General features: G+C 36.9%; 3 protein-coding genes across 3 annotated transcripts; 2 read left to right on the plus strand and 1 right to left on the minus strand.

Annotated features, from left to right (window-relative positions):
• The first annotated feature begins 836 nt into the window (after positions 1 to 836).
• gpia (glucose-6-phosphate isomerase a) lies at positions 837 to 11,622 on the plus strand. Its single transcript, XM_046859906.1, has 18 exons — positions 837 to 858; positions 1,261 to 1,555; positions 3,057 to 3,147; positions 4,315 to 4,383; positions 4,616 to 4,735; positions 4,827 to 4,910; positions 5,053 to 5,199; positions 6,337 to 6,408; positions 6,491 to 6,535; positions 6,655 to 6,708; positions 6,914 to 6,974; positions 7,105 to 7,148; positions 9,323 to 9,475; positions 9,634 to 9,763; positions 10,266 to 10,342; positions 10,482 to 10,686; positions 10,933 to 10,999; positions 11,181 to 11,622. Exons 1-18 carry the CDS (start codon positions 852 to 854, stop codon positions 11,302 to 11,304), a joined length of 1,845 nt encoding a protein of 614 aa, XP_046715862.1. The 5' UTR covers positions 837 to 851; the 3' UTR covers positions 11,305 to 11,622.
• Positions 11,623 to 12,673: 1,051 nt separating this feature from the next.
• Positions 12,674 to 16,113, plus strand: hsd17b2 (hydroxysteroid (17-beta) dehydrogenase 2). Its single transcript, XM_046860109.1, has 5 exons — positions 12,674 to 13,082; positions 13,466 to 13,678; positions 14,044 to 14,229; positions 14,851 to 14,988; positions 15,108 to 16,113. The coding sequence occupies exons 1-5, from the start codon at positions 12,836 to 12,838 to the stop codon at positions 15,449 to 15,451; spliced, it is 1,128 nt and encodes a 375-aa protein (XP_046716065.1). The 5' UTR covers positions 12,674 to 12,835; the 3' UTR covers positions 15,452 to 16,113.
• On the minus strand, positions 16,114 to 17,827 carry mphosph6 (M-phase phosphoprotein 6). Its single transcript, XM_046860113.1, has 5 exons — positions 17,633 to 17,827; positions 17,146 to 17,258; positions 16,737 to 16,827; positions 16,531 to 16,637; positions 16,114 to 16,435 (listed from the first exon to the last, which is right to left on the minus strand). The coding sequence occupies exons 1-5, from the start codon at positions 17,681 to 17,683 to the stop codon at positions 16,294 to 16,296; spliced, it is 504 nt and encodes a 167-aa protein (XP_046716069.1). The 5' UTR covers positions 17,684 to 17,827; the 3' UTR covers positions 16,114 to 16,293.
• Positions 17,828 to 18,201: the final 374 nt, after the last annotated feature.

Below are 18,201 nucleotides of genomic sequence, written 5' to 3' on the forward strand. Positions count from 1 at the left end.
TTATTTAAATAACAGCTTGACATGGTTCACCTTAATGCAACTCAATGAACTGTGTGCAGGTTGTGATGAATGATCGTGCAAAGAGAATTGCCGTGTTGAAAAACCATGTGGTGTTGCATCAACACAGACATAGGCACTTATGTTTTTAAAACATATATTGTTTTATTCTATACATCATTTCTTATTCTGAGGGAATTCAAACTCCTGTTGTGTGTTATAAAGGACTTGCTTGTACTATTTAAAGGATGCACAGTCAACAATTGTCTCGCCATCCCCATCCACTCAGTTTGATGGTTAGTGGTAATATAACCTAAAGCTGCTGGTCTACATCTGCATCATTTTATACATTTTCCTTCTGCAGCACAATTGCCCACATAGTCAAGTCAAGAAGCTTTTATTGTCATTTCAATTATATATAGCTGATGCAGTACACAGTGAAATGAAAAAACATTCCTCCAGAACCCTGGTGCTACATAGACAACATAAAGCTGCATAACATAAAACACAGAGCTAAGGTCTAGTAGTTGTCCTTGCCACATAAAGTGCAATAGTGTGCAACCTGGTGCAAGACAGACCGTGCAAAGACAACACAAGACAGTGTAGGACAAATACACAAAACACAAAAAATAAGTGAGCATGGGTTTCTTATAAAATGGTTCTCTGTAATGTATTTGAATATAAGATTATCTATCACACCTCTCAATCCTTTCCTAGGGATGATATTTAAAATGGACATTGATCAAAAAAAAATTTCACATTTGTGCATCACATCATGAGACCCTCTTGCATATATTGTGGCACACATGAAATCTGACAAGCCTAAATAAGAACACGGTACTGGTCTACTGATTATGGAAGGTAAAATTAATATTTTAATGAAATTTAATTATTTTAATGGAACAGCATTACATTACATTTGTGAAATTCTATTTTCTGTCTCTCTGAAACAAGAACTGCTGCATTCAATCTGTAAAAACCATGAAATCTTCCTTATTTATTTTTACATTTAAGTTATATGTGCCTCATGTTTTATTGAGGCATTTATTTTTGTATTTTATTTTTGTACCTAGCTTTGTATTTGACTTTTCTGCCGTTTGGATACATTGTTACCTATAAGATTTATATATAATATATATGGTCATCATTAGGGTTGGATCTTAAACTGACTTCTATTTCCTATACAAGTGCATTAATTGGGTGTGCATACAGGATGTGAAATGCCAGTGTAGACGTCTAAGAGTGAACTTGGCTGTCCAATAGGGGGCTGTATGGGCCAGTGGGCGTGGTCTAACCCGGGTTTATCATTGGAGAACCTTCATATGCTACTTCCTCACGACTCTCTGCTCGTACACTGTACTCAGTCAGCCTTCACACACACCTGGCTTTACAGCTCATCTCTGCTCGAAATCCAGCACCAACTTCTGATCCTCTTCATCATGGGCCTGACTAACGATCCGAACTACAAGAAACTGGAGCAATGGTACAAATCAAACGGTGCCACCTTGAACATGAGGCAGATGTTCAACGAGGACAAGGACAGGTTCTCAAAATTCAGGTAACACAAACAGTGCAGATGTCTTCTGAAACACTGGTGTAATATCGAGGTAAAGGTGTGAATGTGGTGTAAGTAATGTGGCATGTTAACGCAGTCTGGGTCTTCTGTACTTCACCCTTTGATTAGATTGATGTAGAACAGGATTACAACACACAGGGCCGAGAGTGCAATCATGTTGGCACAGATCCGGGAAACGCTTCTGCACTTTCGTATTGCAACAGCACTGTTTATGTGGACATAATTGTGTGTGTTCCTTTATTAAGGCCTGCATTAGCGCTAGCGGATGCTAAGCTAGAAAACCAGCATCTTGCTAGTCTGTGTACAAGGTCACCGATCAGGTTTCAACACACCCACGACTAAAGGATATCCTTTCTACCGAGTGTATTGCTGCAAATGAGGGCCAATGACACGTTGACATTGCTGCGATGTTTTTGGTGCACTGTCAATGTGATTTAAAATAAGATTTGTCCTCATCTGACTGCATTGGTGAAGGAGATGCGGCACGCTACCGCTCATTGAGTTGGTGCGCGCGCCCGCGTGCGTGTGAGCGCGTGTACGTGAGTGTAGCAGGGCTACGTGTGAACCTGCACGCTGCAAGAGTTTAGTCATCAGGCCACATGTTTGATCTCTAGTAGCCAAACTCTAAAAATCTAGCCCCTTTTACAGTCATTTAAACCCGGTTTATTGCTTACAAATGAATTAAAGGCACCTGAGGTCATTGCCGTGATTGTAATACACGTCACGTGCAAACCCTGCAGCTTGATTACGGTGGCCAGAGCTGGGATTAGTGATCATTTGTCTGCTGAAAAGTTCCCCTTTTCTGTTCCACTGATTTCTTAATCCCAGACAAGCCACTCTGGGCTTCCTGGTTCCTCGGGACATGTTCTCATCTTTACATTCCTGCTACATTCCCCTGCTCTTTAGGATGCAACCAAGCACCATAATGAATGATGATTCTTGCATCATAAGAGAACAATGTGACAATTTTCTTACATGGACCTAAAAGAAAGCTGGGGGAAAAAAAACTATTCTCATCATGCTCATGATGAATCTAGGGTCTATCTGAGGAACATAAAGAATGATGTATGCACTTTGAAATCGTGAAATTGACCCACGCCCCATACAGATTCACTGACGTTTTTGAAGACATAAGAGGATATCTTAAATAAAATCCTATAAAGATGTGGTGAGAATCAAACGGATGATAACCTGAGCCCAGGTTTATGGATTATGGAGCTGTGAGTTGCTTGCATCATCAATAACTTTTAACAACTTTAGAAACTGATAAACCGGCATCCAATTCAGAGTGTATTCCCACTTCACACACAGTGTTTCTGAGATTCACACAGAAAACAACTGATCATCAAAAAAAGTATATTATGATGTTGATATCTCTGTAATATTATGTTGAATATTTTACCGGTAATATCATAGTTATATATTCAAAATATAAGAAGAAAGACTGTGCTCTTTAGTTTGATATGTTCTTTTTTCCCCCCAGTGTAACCATTGAGACAGATGATGGTGACCTGCTTTTGGATTATTCAAAGAATCTCATCAATGAAGATGTGCTGAATTTGCTGCTGGACATGGTACAGTCTTTTTTGTTGTTGGTTTTCTAGTCAATGAAGAGTCATGTTATTTTAACAGATGACCTTTAGACATTGTGACTTTGTTCATGTTAAGTGAATCAAAATGATCTTGTATAAGAAGTAATTTAGCTGTTTATGCATCATTCCTCAGCATTGGTGTGACATCAGCATTTCAGAGTGTGCTAAAGGGGATGTTTTGCTTACATCAACTGTCAGACCTCATCAGTCTTGTGTACACAGTGCTTATGAGCACCTGCTCAATTCCCCAGGACAAATTTTTATTAATTTTTCATTTTTTAAGATGAATATTTTTTGCTGGACAAGTGTTCTTCAGTTTCAAACAAAACTAACACAATGTAATAAAGCATGTCATTTGTATTGGCTGTTGTAACATTGATTCTATACAATAGTCTAGTTTATAATCTCTCTTGTCTCGCCCAATGCTGTGTGTCCCTATCTGATTATTAAATTAAAATGACCTAAATTGGGGGGGAAACTCAAATATCCTAAATTTGAGTGACTCTACAGACTAAAAGTGGGAACTGAGGAGTAAACTATTTAAATAATACTTTCTTCTTAATACCCACTCAGATGGAGGAAGAATATCAAATTTATCAGCGCTGTTATAGACCCACATTTTAAGATGCTATTAAATAGTCAACTTCAGAGTTATTCTCTGCATTCATAAAAATAAGCTAAATTAATTGCACATGCAGTTAAATCATATTAGTATTAAGGGTACAAGGAAATTGTTTATTTGAATGCATTTTTTTTTTTATAATCCACAAATTGTATTGTTAAAAACTGATTTTTCAAAACAGTCATCAATCCTGCAATCAACTTTTTATGTTTAAAAAGAGACTTGCAGCATGAACTACTACTGCTTTTTGGGCCACCCTGTGTTCCTATAGTCTATAAGCTGTCAGTATTTCTGCTGCATGAGTTTTAATGGAATACATTTATTATTTAAAACAGTTTTGTATGATTTATTATTTTGGTGGAAAAAAAAAAAGCACAGTTTAAGCAGTTTGTTGTGTTGGGATTGCATTTCCCATTTCTATTTAGGGGCAGTGTCATGCGTTATCGTTCACCTTGTTTGCGTTTGCTGTACATTTGATTTGATTGAAAATGTTGTATTTTTATTTTTCCCACCTTTTTTGTTGTTAGGCGAAGTCAGTGGGAGTGGAGGCAGCCAGGGACCACATGTTTGCTGGAGAAAAGATCAACTTCACTGAGGTATTGTCAAAGATGCCACTGCAGCTCTTAACATTATAAATAAATAATGACATTAAAAAATATAACATTAGAGGTCTTCAAATTGTACATTTGAAACTGGTGAAAATCTTTCATCTCTTATTAAATGCTCTATTTAATTCCTTTTCTCATTATCTTGTGCGTAAGGAAATAATTGAAAATTGAATCATCCCTATCAGAATCAGTTAATCCTGAGTTGTATGTATGTATACAGGGCCGCGCTGTGCTGCATATTGCCTTAAGGAACCGTGCTAATACCCCTATTCTGGTGGATGGGAAAGATGTCATGCCTGAGGTGAACAGAGTCCTGGAGAAAATGAAGCGTTTCTGCCACGTGAGGAATTTTTCATTTTACTCTTTAAATAATGCATATAATGCAATTGTTAGTTGTGTTAATGTGATCATGTGTGTTGGTGTTATTGCAGAAAGTGCGCAGTGGAGAATGGAAGGGCTTTAATGGAAAAACAATTACTGATGTTGTGAACATTGGCATTGGTGGCTCTGACCTGGTGAGTGGAGGTGGTTCTGAAAATCTATTATCAAATGATTCCTGAACCTTTTAGCTGGCAAATGACCACTATTATAAATCAGTTTAATTTACTTTTATGTTATATTTATGTTTGAATAAAATGGATCACGTGTGTATTCCAGGGTCCACTGATGGTGACTGAAGCACTGAAGCCATATTCTAAAGGTGGACCAAATGTCTGGTTCGTGTCCAACATTGATGGGACACACATGGCTAAAACTTTGGCTCAGCTGAATCCAGAAACCACACTTTTTATTATTGCATCTAAGGTCGGTTTTAACACATTTAATAAAAAGTAGTTTGTAACTAAGGTTATAGCCTGCAGTTTATTGCAGTTTTATTCATGAACAAACACTGTTTGTTTGTTTTAATCAAACAGCTTTAATATTAGCCATAAACCTAGATAAACCGCATAATGTACAAAGGACATCCAGTTTTGGACTAGCATTAATGTGTTTAAAAATATTTTATGGTTAACATTGACCTCAATACCTTTTAAGTCAGAGAAAGTTTGTAATCTTCTTTCCCCATGTCCATTCTTGCCTATTTGTCATTTGGGAAGGCAACAGCCTTAAAATCAGCAAGCCCCACTTCTAACCTTTTAAGGGATTTTTCATAGGTATGCATTTTGGAGCTGTGTCTTTGGTGGGAACAGTAAACAAACACTTTGTGTAATTGTTTGAGTTTTAAATTTTTTCACTGAACAGACTAGTTTCAGACCTCTGGTAAATGTCGGCCAGCATTGTATTTAATATTTATTTATGCAATTATTTATACTAATCATGTCTGTACCAGATGTCAAAAGAGTAAAAAGAAAGTAAGAAATGTTCTTTTCACTGATTTTCAATAAGCAATGACTTGTCATATTTTCCTGTTTGTTTTCTTTCCATTGTTCCACTTGATGTTGGAGGAATTTGTTTAGGTTGATGGTTGTTATTGCTGTAATATTATGCCATTGCAGCATGTCAAGATAGAGAAAAAGACTAAAATAACACACACGCCCTTTAAATCAAATGGTTTTTTTTTTTTTTTTTTTAAAAGCACCTTCCTATAATGTTTCATACAGTAGCACAGATAATCCATCTTAGTTAAAGTGACAAAACCAATATTTATTTGTTAAATACACTCTCATGACCCCATCTGTTCAACAAGTCACTGCATGTTGTGGCACCCAGTTTGAGAACCCCATTACAAACCTTTGGGCACAAAGCACTTATTAATCTCAATGCTTCTCAGTGCTTAAGCAAAGACAGTGTAGCAAAGGCAGGGAAAGATCTAAAGCAAACATGTTGGGTAACTGTTTAAACACTGCAACTCAAAGGTGTCTCTTTATACATTCTGAAATTCACATTTGTCATTTTGAAATGTCAAGATTAAAAGATCCCAGTGTGTTTTGGCTTTTCTAGACTTTCACTACTCAGGAGACCATCACTAATGCCGAGTCAGCTAAAGAGTGGTTTTTGCAGACTGCCAATGATGTGAGTGTCCTGACTCAATACATTTTCCTATCCTGTAAGTGCTGCAAGTTTCTGAATTCTCACACTGTGTTTTATTTGGCAGCCTTCTGCAGTGGCCAAACATTTTGTGGCTCTCTCCACCAATGCGGTGAGTCTTTCAAGCATGAAGAACTTAATCAAGTGTCTTTATGGCCAGTAAATTATTCATAGGTACCAAAATAAGTGAATATAATCATTTTTAAAGATGTCCTCTTCTTTTTCCTCTAGCCCAAAGTGAGAGATTTTGGCATCGACACTGAGAACATGTTTGAGTTTTGGGATGTGAGTTTGCTGCACTGATTCATCCAATCAAAATTAAGTCTAGAATTAAAAACAAACCTGACTTTTTTTGCATGCAGAGTCTGAACTGTCAGCATGATAATGATTTACTGATTAACTGAATTTGTTCACTGCATGATTTTGTAAAATGCGATGCCTTAGACTAAAGAAAAGTAGAGCTACATAACAGTGTGCTTGTTTTCTTTAGTGGGTTGGTGGGCGCTATTCGCTGTGGTCGGCTATTGGTTTGTCTATCGCTCTGCACGTAGGTATGTCAGCTCGTGAATGATGCTGTAATTTTGTGTGAAGTTCTGATCAATTATGTGTGACTGATGTATTGAATGATTTTATACTAGACTGCATTGTGAAGTGTCTGTGTGTTTTTGTGTCTTTCTGCAGGTTTCGACAACTTCGAGCAGCTTCTAGCCGGTGCCCACTGGATGGTATGGATTTTTATTTTATTTATATATTTTTTTTAAATAGTACGCAAGTTTAGTATTACCCCCGCGATAGGTGAAAATCTGCGAAGTGGCAACCTTATATCTATAGAGTACAGTATACAGAATACTTGTATATCTTAAGGCTTTATAACTCATCCTGACACTCATAAACCTTTCATCTGCTCTTAAACTCTTTCACTATTCTTATACCTATGTAATTTTAACATATAAAAATATATATATATATATACACACACACACACACACACACACACACACACACACACAGTGGAACCCACTTATCTCGACCTCGGTTAACTCGACAACCCTATTAAGTCGACGTTTTTGAAGTGGAACCGCCAAATTCTCGCTTTGTCTAAGCATTTTTTAATCGGTTATGTCTTTTTTTTTATGTCGCCGAACCCTGATATCTCGAGCACAAGGGGGAAAAAATTTGCCATTTAACGTCAGTTGTCTCGATCGGCGCTGTGCAGCCGCAGAAGAACTCGCGAAAGTGGCGTAAAAATCAAGCCTTACAGGTGTTGTATTGTATACTGGTGAATCTCTGCTGTTAGTTAGTGCACATATGCCTTTTGTTGTTAAATGTTATGCGATGAACGGGAGGCGAAAGCCGCGCTTGGTAGGAGCGCAGCGCGGAACGCGGGATGAGCAGCAAAAGCATAGAATAAACAACGGCAGGATCGGGGGGGAATCCGCGATGCGCTTTGGGAAGAAAAGAGCAGCCGTTGAGAGAGTGCCGGTGGGAAGGCACGTACCGGGATACGCATGAGCGATAACAACGACCGCCGTGAACCAACATATACCAACAATAACGGACGGTGAGGGTGTGGAAGTTTAAATATGAGCTGGTGAAGAGTGATACACAGATACCATATGTGCGCGATTGAAGCCGGGAGCTTCAGAGAAAGCGGCCGAGAAAGCAGGATTCCTGACAGTTAACAAACATGTACTGTATGTAAATTTTTATAGCATGCCTTCATCAAACACATCGCGGCAACGCTGTTGTGTAAAAAAAAAACCAAAAACACGTGCATGCACATTCTCATTTATTAACGCACATCATGTACATAAAGAAATTTCAAGCACGTTAATATATTGCCGCCATATTGATTTTCGTTTATCTCGATCGGTTATCTCGATGCTTTTTGGCAACCCCCTAGGACATCGACATAACCGGGTTCCACTGTATATATAGGCACTCACCAGTGAAGATACAAATTGAATAATGATGATGAATTAAGTGTGCAGTACTAATGATGAAGAGCAATACAGCTTTTCTGAAAGCTTATTTTTCTAGGCTAGAAAATGCTTATTTCACTGCGAAAATAATTAAAATAATTCCTTATACTACCTATAAACAGCGAAAAATCCGCAGAACAAAATTAGATATGTTCCATGTAAAAACCCACGTTACAGTGAGACTGTGAAAGATAAACCGTGATGTGGAGAAGGATTACTGTATTCTGTAGCTTTGGTCTGGAAGACATTTTTAAGTTTATTGTGCACATGTTCAGTGTGGTAAATGTAAACATGTAGAGGGGAGTGCCTCTGGAATAGAGGTTAATCTGATTTATTGATCCTATGTTTCACATTCATCGTAAAACTTTTTCGAGTATTAAACCAGGATCAGCAATTTTTGTCTAATAAGAATTAGTAGCCATAGAAAACAAGTCTTTGATTTGTTTGTTCACAATTTGCTAATATAATTTGTACTTCTACTCAAACCAAAACCTTAGTTTAGAGACTGGCATTAACTAAAAGACAGAAGGCAGGATTATAAGAGTTTATTAGAGGGACAGCGCGTGTAGGACATTTTGGAGACAATGTGAGGGAAGCGAGATTGAGATGGTTTGGACATGTGCAGAGGAGGGACATGGGGTATATCGGTAGGAGAATGCTGAGGATGGAGCCACCAGGAAGGAAGAAAATAGGAAGGCCAAGGAGGAGGTTTATGGATGTGGTGAGGAAAGACATGCAGGTAGTTGGTTTGAAAGAGGCAGATGTAGAGGACAGAGGGGTTTGGAGATGGATGATCCGCTGTGGCGACCCCTAATGGGAGAAGCTAAAAGAAGACGACTCAAACCAAAACCTGATCCTCAAAAATTAGAAGCCCTGCCTCTAATAACAAAGTAACTGTTGTGTTCACAATCATCCAGGATAAGCACTTCTGCACAGCTCCACTGGAGAAGAACATCCCTGTGCTGCTTGCCTTGCTGGGTATCTGGTACATCAACTTCTTCCAGGCTGAGACTCATGCCATGTTGCCCTATGACCAGTACATGCACCGCTTTGCAGCTTACTTCCAGCAGGTCAGTTGTTGCGTTTTAAATAATAATAATAAATTGCATTAATTGCGTTTCATACAAAGTGCTTTGTAGAAATGCTGGTTTTGTTAGAACAATGTTTACAATTATGCAGTTGTAAGTCTGTTATTTTACAGTGTAATGTTATCTATGTCTGTCTATAGGGTGACATGGAATCTAATGGAAAGTACATCAGCAAGAATGGAAATCGTGTGAATTACCACACAGGACCCATTGTATGGGGAGAACCTGGGACTAATGGCCAGCATGCTTTCTACCAACTCATTCACCAAGGTACACCCGGGCACCATCAAACATGTAACAAATCTACCTGTATACCCTGCATATTCTTATGCCATACTATGAACCTATTTTTGTGTCGAATACCTGGAATTCAGAGGTAATGTTTTGCAGCAAATAGAAATAACAGATCACTGTGATTCTCAAAACATTGTAGTAAAACCTGTGTGTATTAAAGAATCAGTCTAGGTTTATTATTTCCGCATTAGTCTCAGATATTCCCTCAGCTTTTTTTAAATGTCAGCACCCTTGATGTATGTTGGAGGGGTTTTTTACTGCTGGTTCTATTTTATTATAAAATGTGTTACATGGTTGTCCATGGACTAGATATCTTACTTAATGTATAAACATAGCAGCAGCTTAACATTTAAAATGCAAATTAGTGTTCTGTATATTAATTAAATATTACCATACATGCTAATCAACCGATTCTCATTTTGTGCTTTTGGGTCTCTCTTTTTTTTTTTTTTTTTTTTTTTTTTTTATTTCTTTCTAGGGACCCGTATGATTCCAGCTGACTTCCTTATTCCCGCTCAGTCTCAGCATCCAATCAGAGATAATCTGCATCATAAGGTGTGCTGTCATATTGCACTGTTTCAGTATTTTGTGTGGTTATTTTATTAAGTTTAGTGACTATTATGTACCGACATGAATCACAGTTTAAACCTTATTGTGCATTTGATCATTGTGATGGATTTTCTGATTGTTGCAGATCCTGATGGCCAACTTCCTGGCTCAAACTGAGGCTCTGATGAAGGGAAAGACACCAAACGAAGCCAGAAAGGAGCTGGAGGCTGCTGGCATGAGTGGCGATGCTCTGGAAAATCTCCTGCCACATAAAGTGTTCCAAGGAAACAAGCCAAGTAACTCAATCATTTTCAAGAAGCTGACTCCTTTCATGCTTGGAGCTCTGGTTGGTAAGTGCTGAACATGGTGGTATTTGGAAGCATTTCACAATTTTTGTGTGGTGTTTTTATTTATTTATTTATTTATTTTACACACCCTAAACAAAAAGAAGAAATTAAATGAAATGTTTTAAAACTGCTTTTTTCATTATCACAAAGTAACAAGATGAATTTTTTTTTTTCCTTCTTTTGAAACTGAACTAACTGCAATTTTAAAGTTTAGTTAACTCGTCAATAAATGTATTTTTGTATTTTTAGCTATGTATGAGCACAAAATCTTTGTGCAAGGTGTGATGTGGAATATCAACAGCTATGACCAATGGGGGTGAGTAACATTTCTGGGATGTTCTCAGTCAGCAATTACAGCATTTTAATAATATATATAATATATATTACCCTGAGTACTGCACCCAATCTAAAGTCTATGGTTATAACGAAATAGAAAAGCAGCACTAGGGTGTGCTGTTGAACTGTCTTTAGGTGATTTAACTGTGATCTATCTTTAGTGTGGAGCTGGGTAAACAGCTGGCTAAGAAGATTGAGCCTGAGCTACAGGACGATTCAGAGGTCCACACTCATGACTCCTCTACAAACGGGCTTATCAGCTTCTTCAAGAAAAATCGTGCATGAGTTGCACAGTCAGACCCATCTGCCTCTCTTCTCTGATTAAATCAATGGGTGTATTAAAACCCTGATGTAGTCTAGACCTAAATCGAGAGGAATCGCACTTTACATGTGTAACCAGTGTCTATTGGTAGTCTTTGTGCATTGTGAGATTTGACTGTACACTTTTGCCTGTTCTAACCTGTAAAAGGAATCTTTATTCCTGTATGCACTGCAAGGTCTGGAACGCTGTCACCCTCTCCCCCACCCACCTTTTCCTTCCTACACGCTTTGCCATCTGCTTGGTCAAAACCAGCTGGTCAAAAATAAATATATTATTTATCACTTTGTTGCTTTTGTGCATTTTTGGTGACTCCGACGCTTTGAATAATGGATAAACACTGTCTTTTAAGTTGTCGTCTTTGCATCTTATTTGCATCATGCTCTGTAAATAGTACATTTATACTATTACTGCAACATGTAACAAGGGCCTCTTAAGGTGAGTTAAGATATACTCTTTAATACATTTTACAGGATGTACTGGCATGAGTTTGTTGTAAGCCTTTTATTGAAACATGATCCAAAAATGAGCTCGTCTGTCATCAGTGATTTACTTCTATTTCAGAAAATCCTATTATTTTTCATAACCGTTGAAACTTGAGATGGAACGATTAATTTAGACCCTGAAGCATTTTAAAATACTATGGATAATAGCAATCATATGATTGCTTGTAAACTTGCATGATGCCAATTATGCACTTACCCTTTAACCTACACATAACTGCAATTATGAGTAAGCTGGCCTACAAAAATATGTCTAAAGGATATAAAAGAAATACCAACAAACCTTGGAGTTGTTGATTAAGTGTAGAAGTTCCTAATGTCTTTAATTTGGTAAAAAGTGAAAACTTTTAAGGATTATGCATTACTAACATGAGATTTAAATGCAGCTGCTGTAGGATATCTGACACAAAACACGAGGTTTTTATATTTCTGATTTGAGGACAGAGATCAGGTTCATGACCAGCACAGAAGTGCTTGGGCATACATTTAATGAACTAAAGAGAATATTTAGAGAAATCCTGAATGTGAATTTTATTGCTAGTATGACTGTGTTTAAGTTCAAGACATAACGTATGCAATAGATACAGTATTTCATAGTGCATGCATTGAATATATAATAGACTTTAAAACTACCAAAAGCACATTTTTATACTATTACAAATGACCAGTCCAGATGAGAACAAGCATTACAATAGGGAACCATTTTGCAGCTTGAGTCAGATATTTTACGTATTTGTTGAAGAAAACATGTTTGTGGTTTTTATTGGAGCTGATAGGATGGCAGGGTCCAGACAACAAATCTGTTGACTCTATCTGAACTTGCTTGAATCGTAAAGGCTGATTCAAGCTTTCCTTGACTGTGTGTAGGGTGTGGCTTACATGTGATAGTACTGCTATGTGAAAGGTTAAGTAAGGAGAAAGCTGCCTGTGAAACATTGCACCTTTTTTCGCGTCTTTAGCGGGTTTCTCTTCCTTGGCTAGGTGAGGTGGTAAAATGGAGTTCTGTCTGTGGGTGTTGATCGTAGCTACCAGTGCTGCACTGCTGATGTTGGGATGGAGTAGAAGTCACTGGTCATGGTCAGTGGGGTTTGTGTTTGTGGAAGTGATGCTGTGCTATTGGATATCAAATGAAAGTGTTGCAGTGACACTGCTGAGTGTCAGCTGGAGCTGCCTTGTGATCCACTTCACTTCAAGAAAAGAGGACATGTTGCCCATGCAGGGCAAAGCAGTACTCATTACAGGTAATGAGCTTTAATTCTTAAAATGCTTTTTGTAACAGTCTTAGTGAAACCCAGTTTCTTATTTCCTGGAATTATGTATTCATAATAAGTTAATTGTAAATTAGTTTTAAATTGCCCTTTAAGTATGTTTTAAACTGCATGCACAATACAAGAGCAGATCATTCTTAAAGCTAACCTTTACTCTGGTGTGTAGTGTAATGTTTTAGTGAAACTCTGTAAAAACAATTCTAGCATTGTTTACATTGCGGCTAATTTGCTTGATTTTGAAGGTGGAATGGCTTCATACGGATGTAGTTTCCATCAGTATGAGAACAAATTTAGGACAATGTGGTGTGGCGAACAGGAGAGCATAGCGCTGTGTGTGTGTGTGTGTGTGTGTACAGGTTGTGACTCCGGTTTTGGCCATAATCTTGCTAAAATCCTGGACAAAGCTGGGATGAAAGTGTACGCTGGAGTGCTGGAGGAATTCGGACCTGGAGCCCAGGAGCTCAGGGAAGTTTCATCTGAACATCTTACAATCCTACAGATGGATATCACTAACATCAACCAAATCTCTGAAGCTCATACCCTTATCAAGAGTCAAATAGGAGACACAGGTAACATAAATGCAAAACAAAATATCAACTAATTACAGTATATTCTTGACTTAAAAGGCTTTTTTTAATGACTTAAAAGTCAATTATTTATACAGATAATTGTTCGTATTTTATAAAATGAAAGACAATTCTTGCGACTTTTTTCCAGGTAAAACTACAGGCGATTTTACATTGTCGTTAGCCGATAAACTTATGTGACACTGGTAAAGCCTGTTTTGTCACTTGGCATATGCAACTATGCAACAGGCGTTAAATAAATTTGATACTCTAATTATAACAGCTGTGCATTGCATTAGGTTTGAAATGCAGGTGCTTTAGAGTATCTACAACAATGCACTGATTTAAGAATAATTCTTTCTGTTCAGGTCTTTGGGGACTAGTGAACAATGCAGGAGTGCTTGGATATACATGTGATGGAGAACTTCTTCCTATAAGAATAACAAGAAAAATCCTAAATGTGAATTTTATTGCTGGTGTAGAGGTGACCAATGTTTTCCTGCCTTTGATACGACAAGCACAAGGAAGAATTGTGTGCATATCCAGTATGTCAGGTATTTTACACTTTCCACTCTGTAGATCACTATATTATGACTATTTCAGCCAGGTTTGTAGTATCATTACCAATACAGGCTTTGTGTGCTTTTATCTTAATGATAAAATCTTATGTAGTGATAACACACTAACTCAGTTGTGGATACTGGCATGATGTTTTCTTTCATGCCAGCACATGTTTTTAGATTAAAAAAGAGAATGTACAAGTTTTAAAATTAAAACAGCACAAGTTTTAAGATAAAAAAAAAAAAGAATGTACAAGTTAAGATTAAAACAGCACAAGTTTTAAGAAAAAAAAAAAAGAAAAAAAAGGAATGTACAAGTTTTAAGATTTAAAAATGAAACATTGAAAAAAGTCAAAACACAGCCCAGGAATTTTGTTTGGCGATTTGAGTTTATCTCGGGGTTTGGTTGATTTATAAAAAATAAATAAATAAATACAAAATAAAAAAGCATTTCATTACAAATATTCTTTTTTTTTTCTTATTGCACCGATTAAATAAAACTCAATACAGCGCATAGATTTAAAAGTTTAAATGTCAAATACATTCTCTTCACTAGTCTAAACATCTCATCATTTATGCATTCATGTAAATCTTAATTTCAATGGATTTTTCTAGGAGAAGTTCCATTCCCTGGTTTTGCAGCATATGGAGCATCTAAGGCAGCTGTGATTTCTTACTATGGAGCTCTGAGGCAGGAACTGTCATGCTGGGGTGTAAAAGTGGCCATTATTCAGCCCGGGAGCTTCAAGACAAGTAAGTACTGAACCAGATATTGATACACATTTTGTATCAGATCGACACTTTACCCCACTATATTTAATGTCCATGAATTTTTACACCAGTTTTATTCTTTTCATCATATATTTAATCAGACATTCTTGGCAATCAAGAGGAATGGTGTAAAATCCAGAAGGAGATCCTCAGCACCCACCCCTTAGAAATAATAGATGCGTATGGAGAAGAGTACATCTGTTCTATGCAGGAACGTTTAAATAATATGACTTCTCAAACCAGTGCTAATTTGGAACCAGTTTTGGATGATCTACAACATGCATTAGTCTCAGAAAAGCCAAAGGCCTTTTACTACCCGGGACCCACCGCCTGGGCCATTCCATGCCTACAAAGGATCTGTTCAACATGGCTGTTTGATGCCATTTTTGCACAAATGTTTACTTACAACAATTTCTGCCCAGCAGGTGTGGCCTCCAAAAAATGAAACACTCCCCAAATATGTATGCTCCATATATGCGTATGCCAACATCTGTCTCCACACTGTCAAAATATGATTGTAATCTACTTGGGGCTAGATAAATCTGATAGCTAAAATATTAATTTTATACATAATTTTCAGTTTTGTCCAATTACCGTTCTAAAATTTATACTAAAGAGCAATATTTGCTACTTGTGGAAGTATGGTTAACCTGAAAATAGAAGGCAGCTACAGAATAACACTCAATATTCCCCATTTTCTCAGGTTTTTTTTTTTTTTATGTCTGCATAAAATAAATGTGAATAGAACTTCAGAGTTCTTGACTTTACCTGTAAAAAAATTCCATATAAGAAATTCTGCTGATTATTTATTTTTTACACTTTAGAATCTATGTTCAGTTTTTGTGCTCCATTCAAAGGGTCAATAACTAAATCATGAAAAAAGGGAAAAAACAATCAGCATGTGTTAACGCTTAAAGACAAGACTACTACACTGTACCATGAGTTTAATGCATTTTTTTTTTTTTGTGGAATAAATACTTTTTTTTATGTCTGGAAATATAATCTCTAAAATTCCACATATATTTTGGATCTTACACACAAACCCTAAATGATATCTTGTAATGGGTGGTTAAAAAAATAAAAAATAAATACATCCAACACACGTTACAATGATCATAAACTTGTTCATTATAAAGAAGGATGTACAACATCCATTTTTACTGCCATTTTACAGCAAACATATTTCCCCACTGGATGGTTGTAAAGGCATTAAAACAGAGTTCAAAATGTGTGTACATATATATAAAAAAATGTTCATACATATTTTACAAAGCCTATAGAAATTCCTCAGTCCTGTGGTTTTAGGAATGCCTTCTTGGGATGCGTCTCTACAGCATTACGGTTGACATCATCATCATCATTCTTCAGACATGTACGTTCCCGTTTTTTGCCAAATCTTCTTTTCATGCTTTCAACCAAGCTTCCATACCTATAAGGAAAAATAGCTTTAACTGACAATATGCATAAACCAAGTTTGATGGACCTGCTCAAAACCAATCGTACATATTCCTCCTTCACACGTACCTAATGGCCATATCCTCATCTGTAATATCAGTGTCCATTCGAGTAATATCCTTCTCCTCCTCTTCATCCTCCTCTTCTTTGGGAGCATTCATTAAAACCATCAGCTTCTACAGAGATTTCAATCAGATAGTTTACAAAATAAGACATTTTGTTATGAAATAGGAATTAATAGTTAAAAAAATGGAGACGAGATAACCATAGACTACCTCAACCTCAGAATTAAACCCCTTAAATGACATTCTTCCATATACCAAGTCTTCACATGGGACATAACTCCTTTCTTCAATAATGTAGCTTCTACATAAAGAAAATAACACAATTCATTTCAGTTTACATGCACATAACAGCTGTGAAAGTGCTTTTAAATGGGCAACAGTATTGTATGAAAATATTTCAGTAGGAATTCTAGTTATTTAATACAAATGTAAGTAATTATAGATGCAACAATCAACATGCAACTAGCACAATAAAGACCACATCCATATTACACAATTTGGGTCATGCGTCATCATTTTATACACCCATGTAATAAGTATGCTTCATCACCTTCCAAATGCCTGTTTCACATGGGAATTATTCGTTAGTAAAATCACAACTAAGATTAAAGAATCTTACTCTTTTGCTTTCAGTTCAGGCAGGTCCAAATACCAGTGTTCATCACTTATGATCCTTTTCTCTTCTTCCTCGAGTTGTTTCTTCACATCTGCATCAAGACCTCTTTGCATGAACTGCAGAGAAATAAGGGGAAAAAACCTTTAATAAACCATAAATCAAAACTTGAAGCATTCACTGCATGTTTCCCCAAAATCTGACATTTTTATAACCCTGATAACAAAATTAACCAGCTAGATTAAAACACATTATATATCTATCTATCTATAGATAGATAGATAGATAGATAGGCATCTTAACGTCAAAGCTCTGACAGCTCTCTCAGTCAAGTGGGGGTTTTGTCACATTGCAAACCACAAATCCTAAAAAGCAAATATTTATTGTGGATTATTGTGATGAGCTCGTGCACGCTCTCGTTCGTTCGTCTACATTAGCCGGTGATCAGGAAGAGTGCGCGTGCGTCAGCTTTCTGTCTTTAGCAAACACTTACCTTCATCCGTAAAAGGTTTTTCGACAGTTTCGCTGAGCCGTCGTTTGACATTGTTTCGGGTTCTTGTCACCTGTCAGTTAAACAGAACAAAACTACCCGCACTGACTTTTCACTTTCTGTTTTTCCACAAAGAATTCTCCAGCTAGCAGCAAGTAAACAGGCTCCACGCGTACCTAAATAGCAAGATACACTGCGCATGCGCACAAGGCATGCGTTAGACCCACTCAATCGCAAATACACTCGTGCAGCGACTACTCATGTCTGATATGTATTTGTACTAACGTTTCTACAAAAGCATATTTTCGCCTCATAACGTAATTAAGTAAAGTATGAAGCACTCCGTACTGGTCTACAGTAGAATATGTATATTACATGATTATAACTGGTGGAATTATTTAAACATTATTGCAGTACACCGTATACATTTCTTAGACATTTTATTTGTTTTCATGTACATGGTGCAAATGAATAAGGTCTCTTTTCTTTTATATAAATTCCCATTTAGTTTATGATACTTACTGAAATTCCCAGCATTCATTTGGATAAGACCAAGTGTTAAAGGTCTTAAA

The sequence above is a fragment of the Silurus meridionalis genome, chromosome 10 (genome assembly GCF_014805685.1).
Source record: "Silurus meridionalis isolate SWU-2019-XX chromosome 10, ASM1480568v1, whole genome shotgun sequence".
NCBI lineage: Eukaryota > Metazoa > Chordata > Actinopteri > Siluriformes > Siluridae > Silurus > Silurus meridionalis.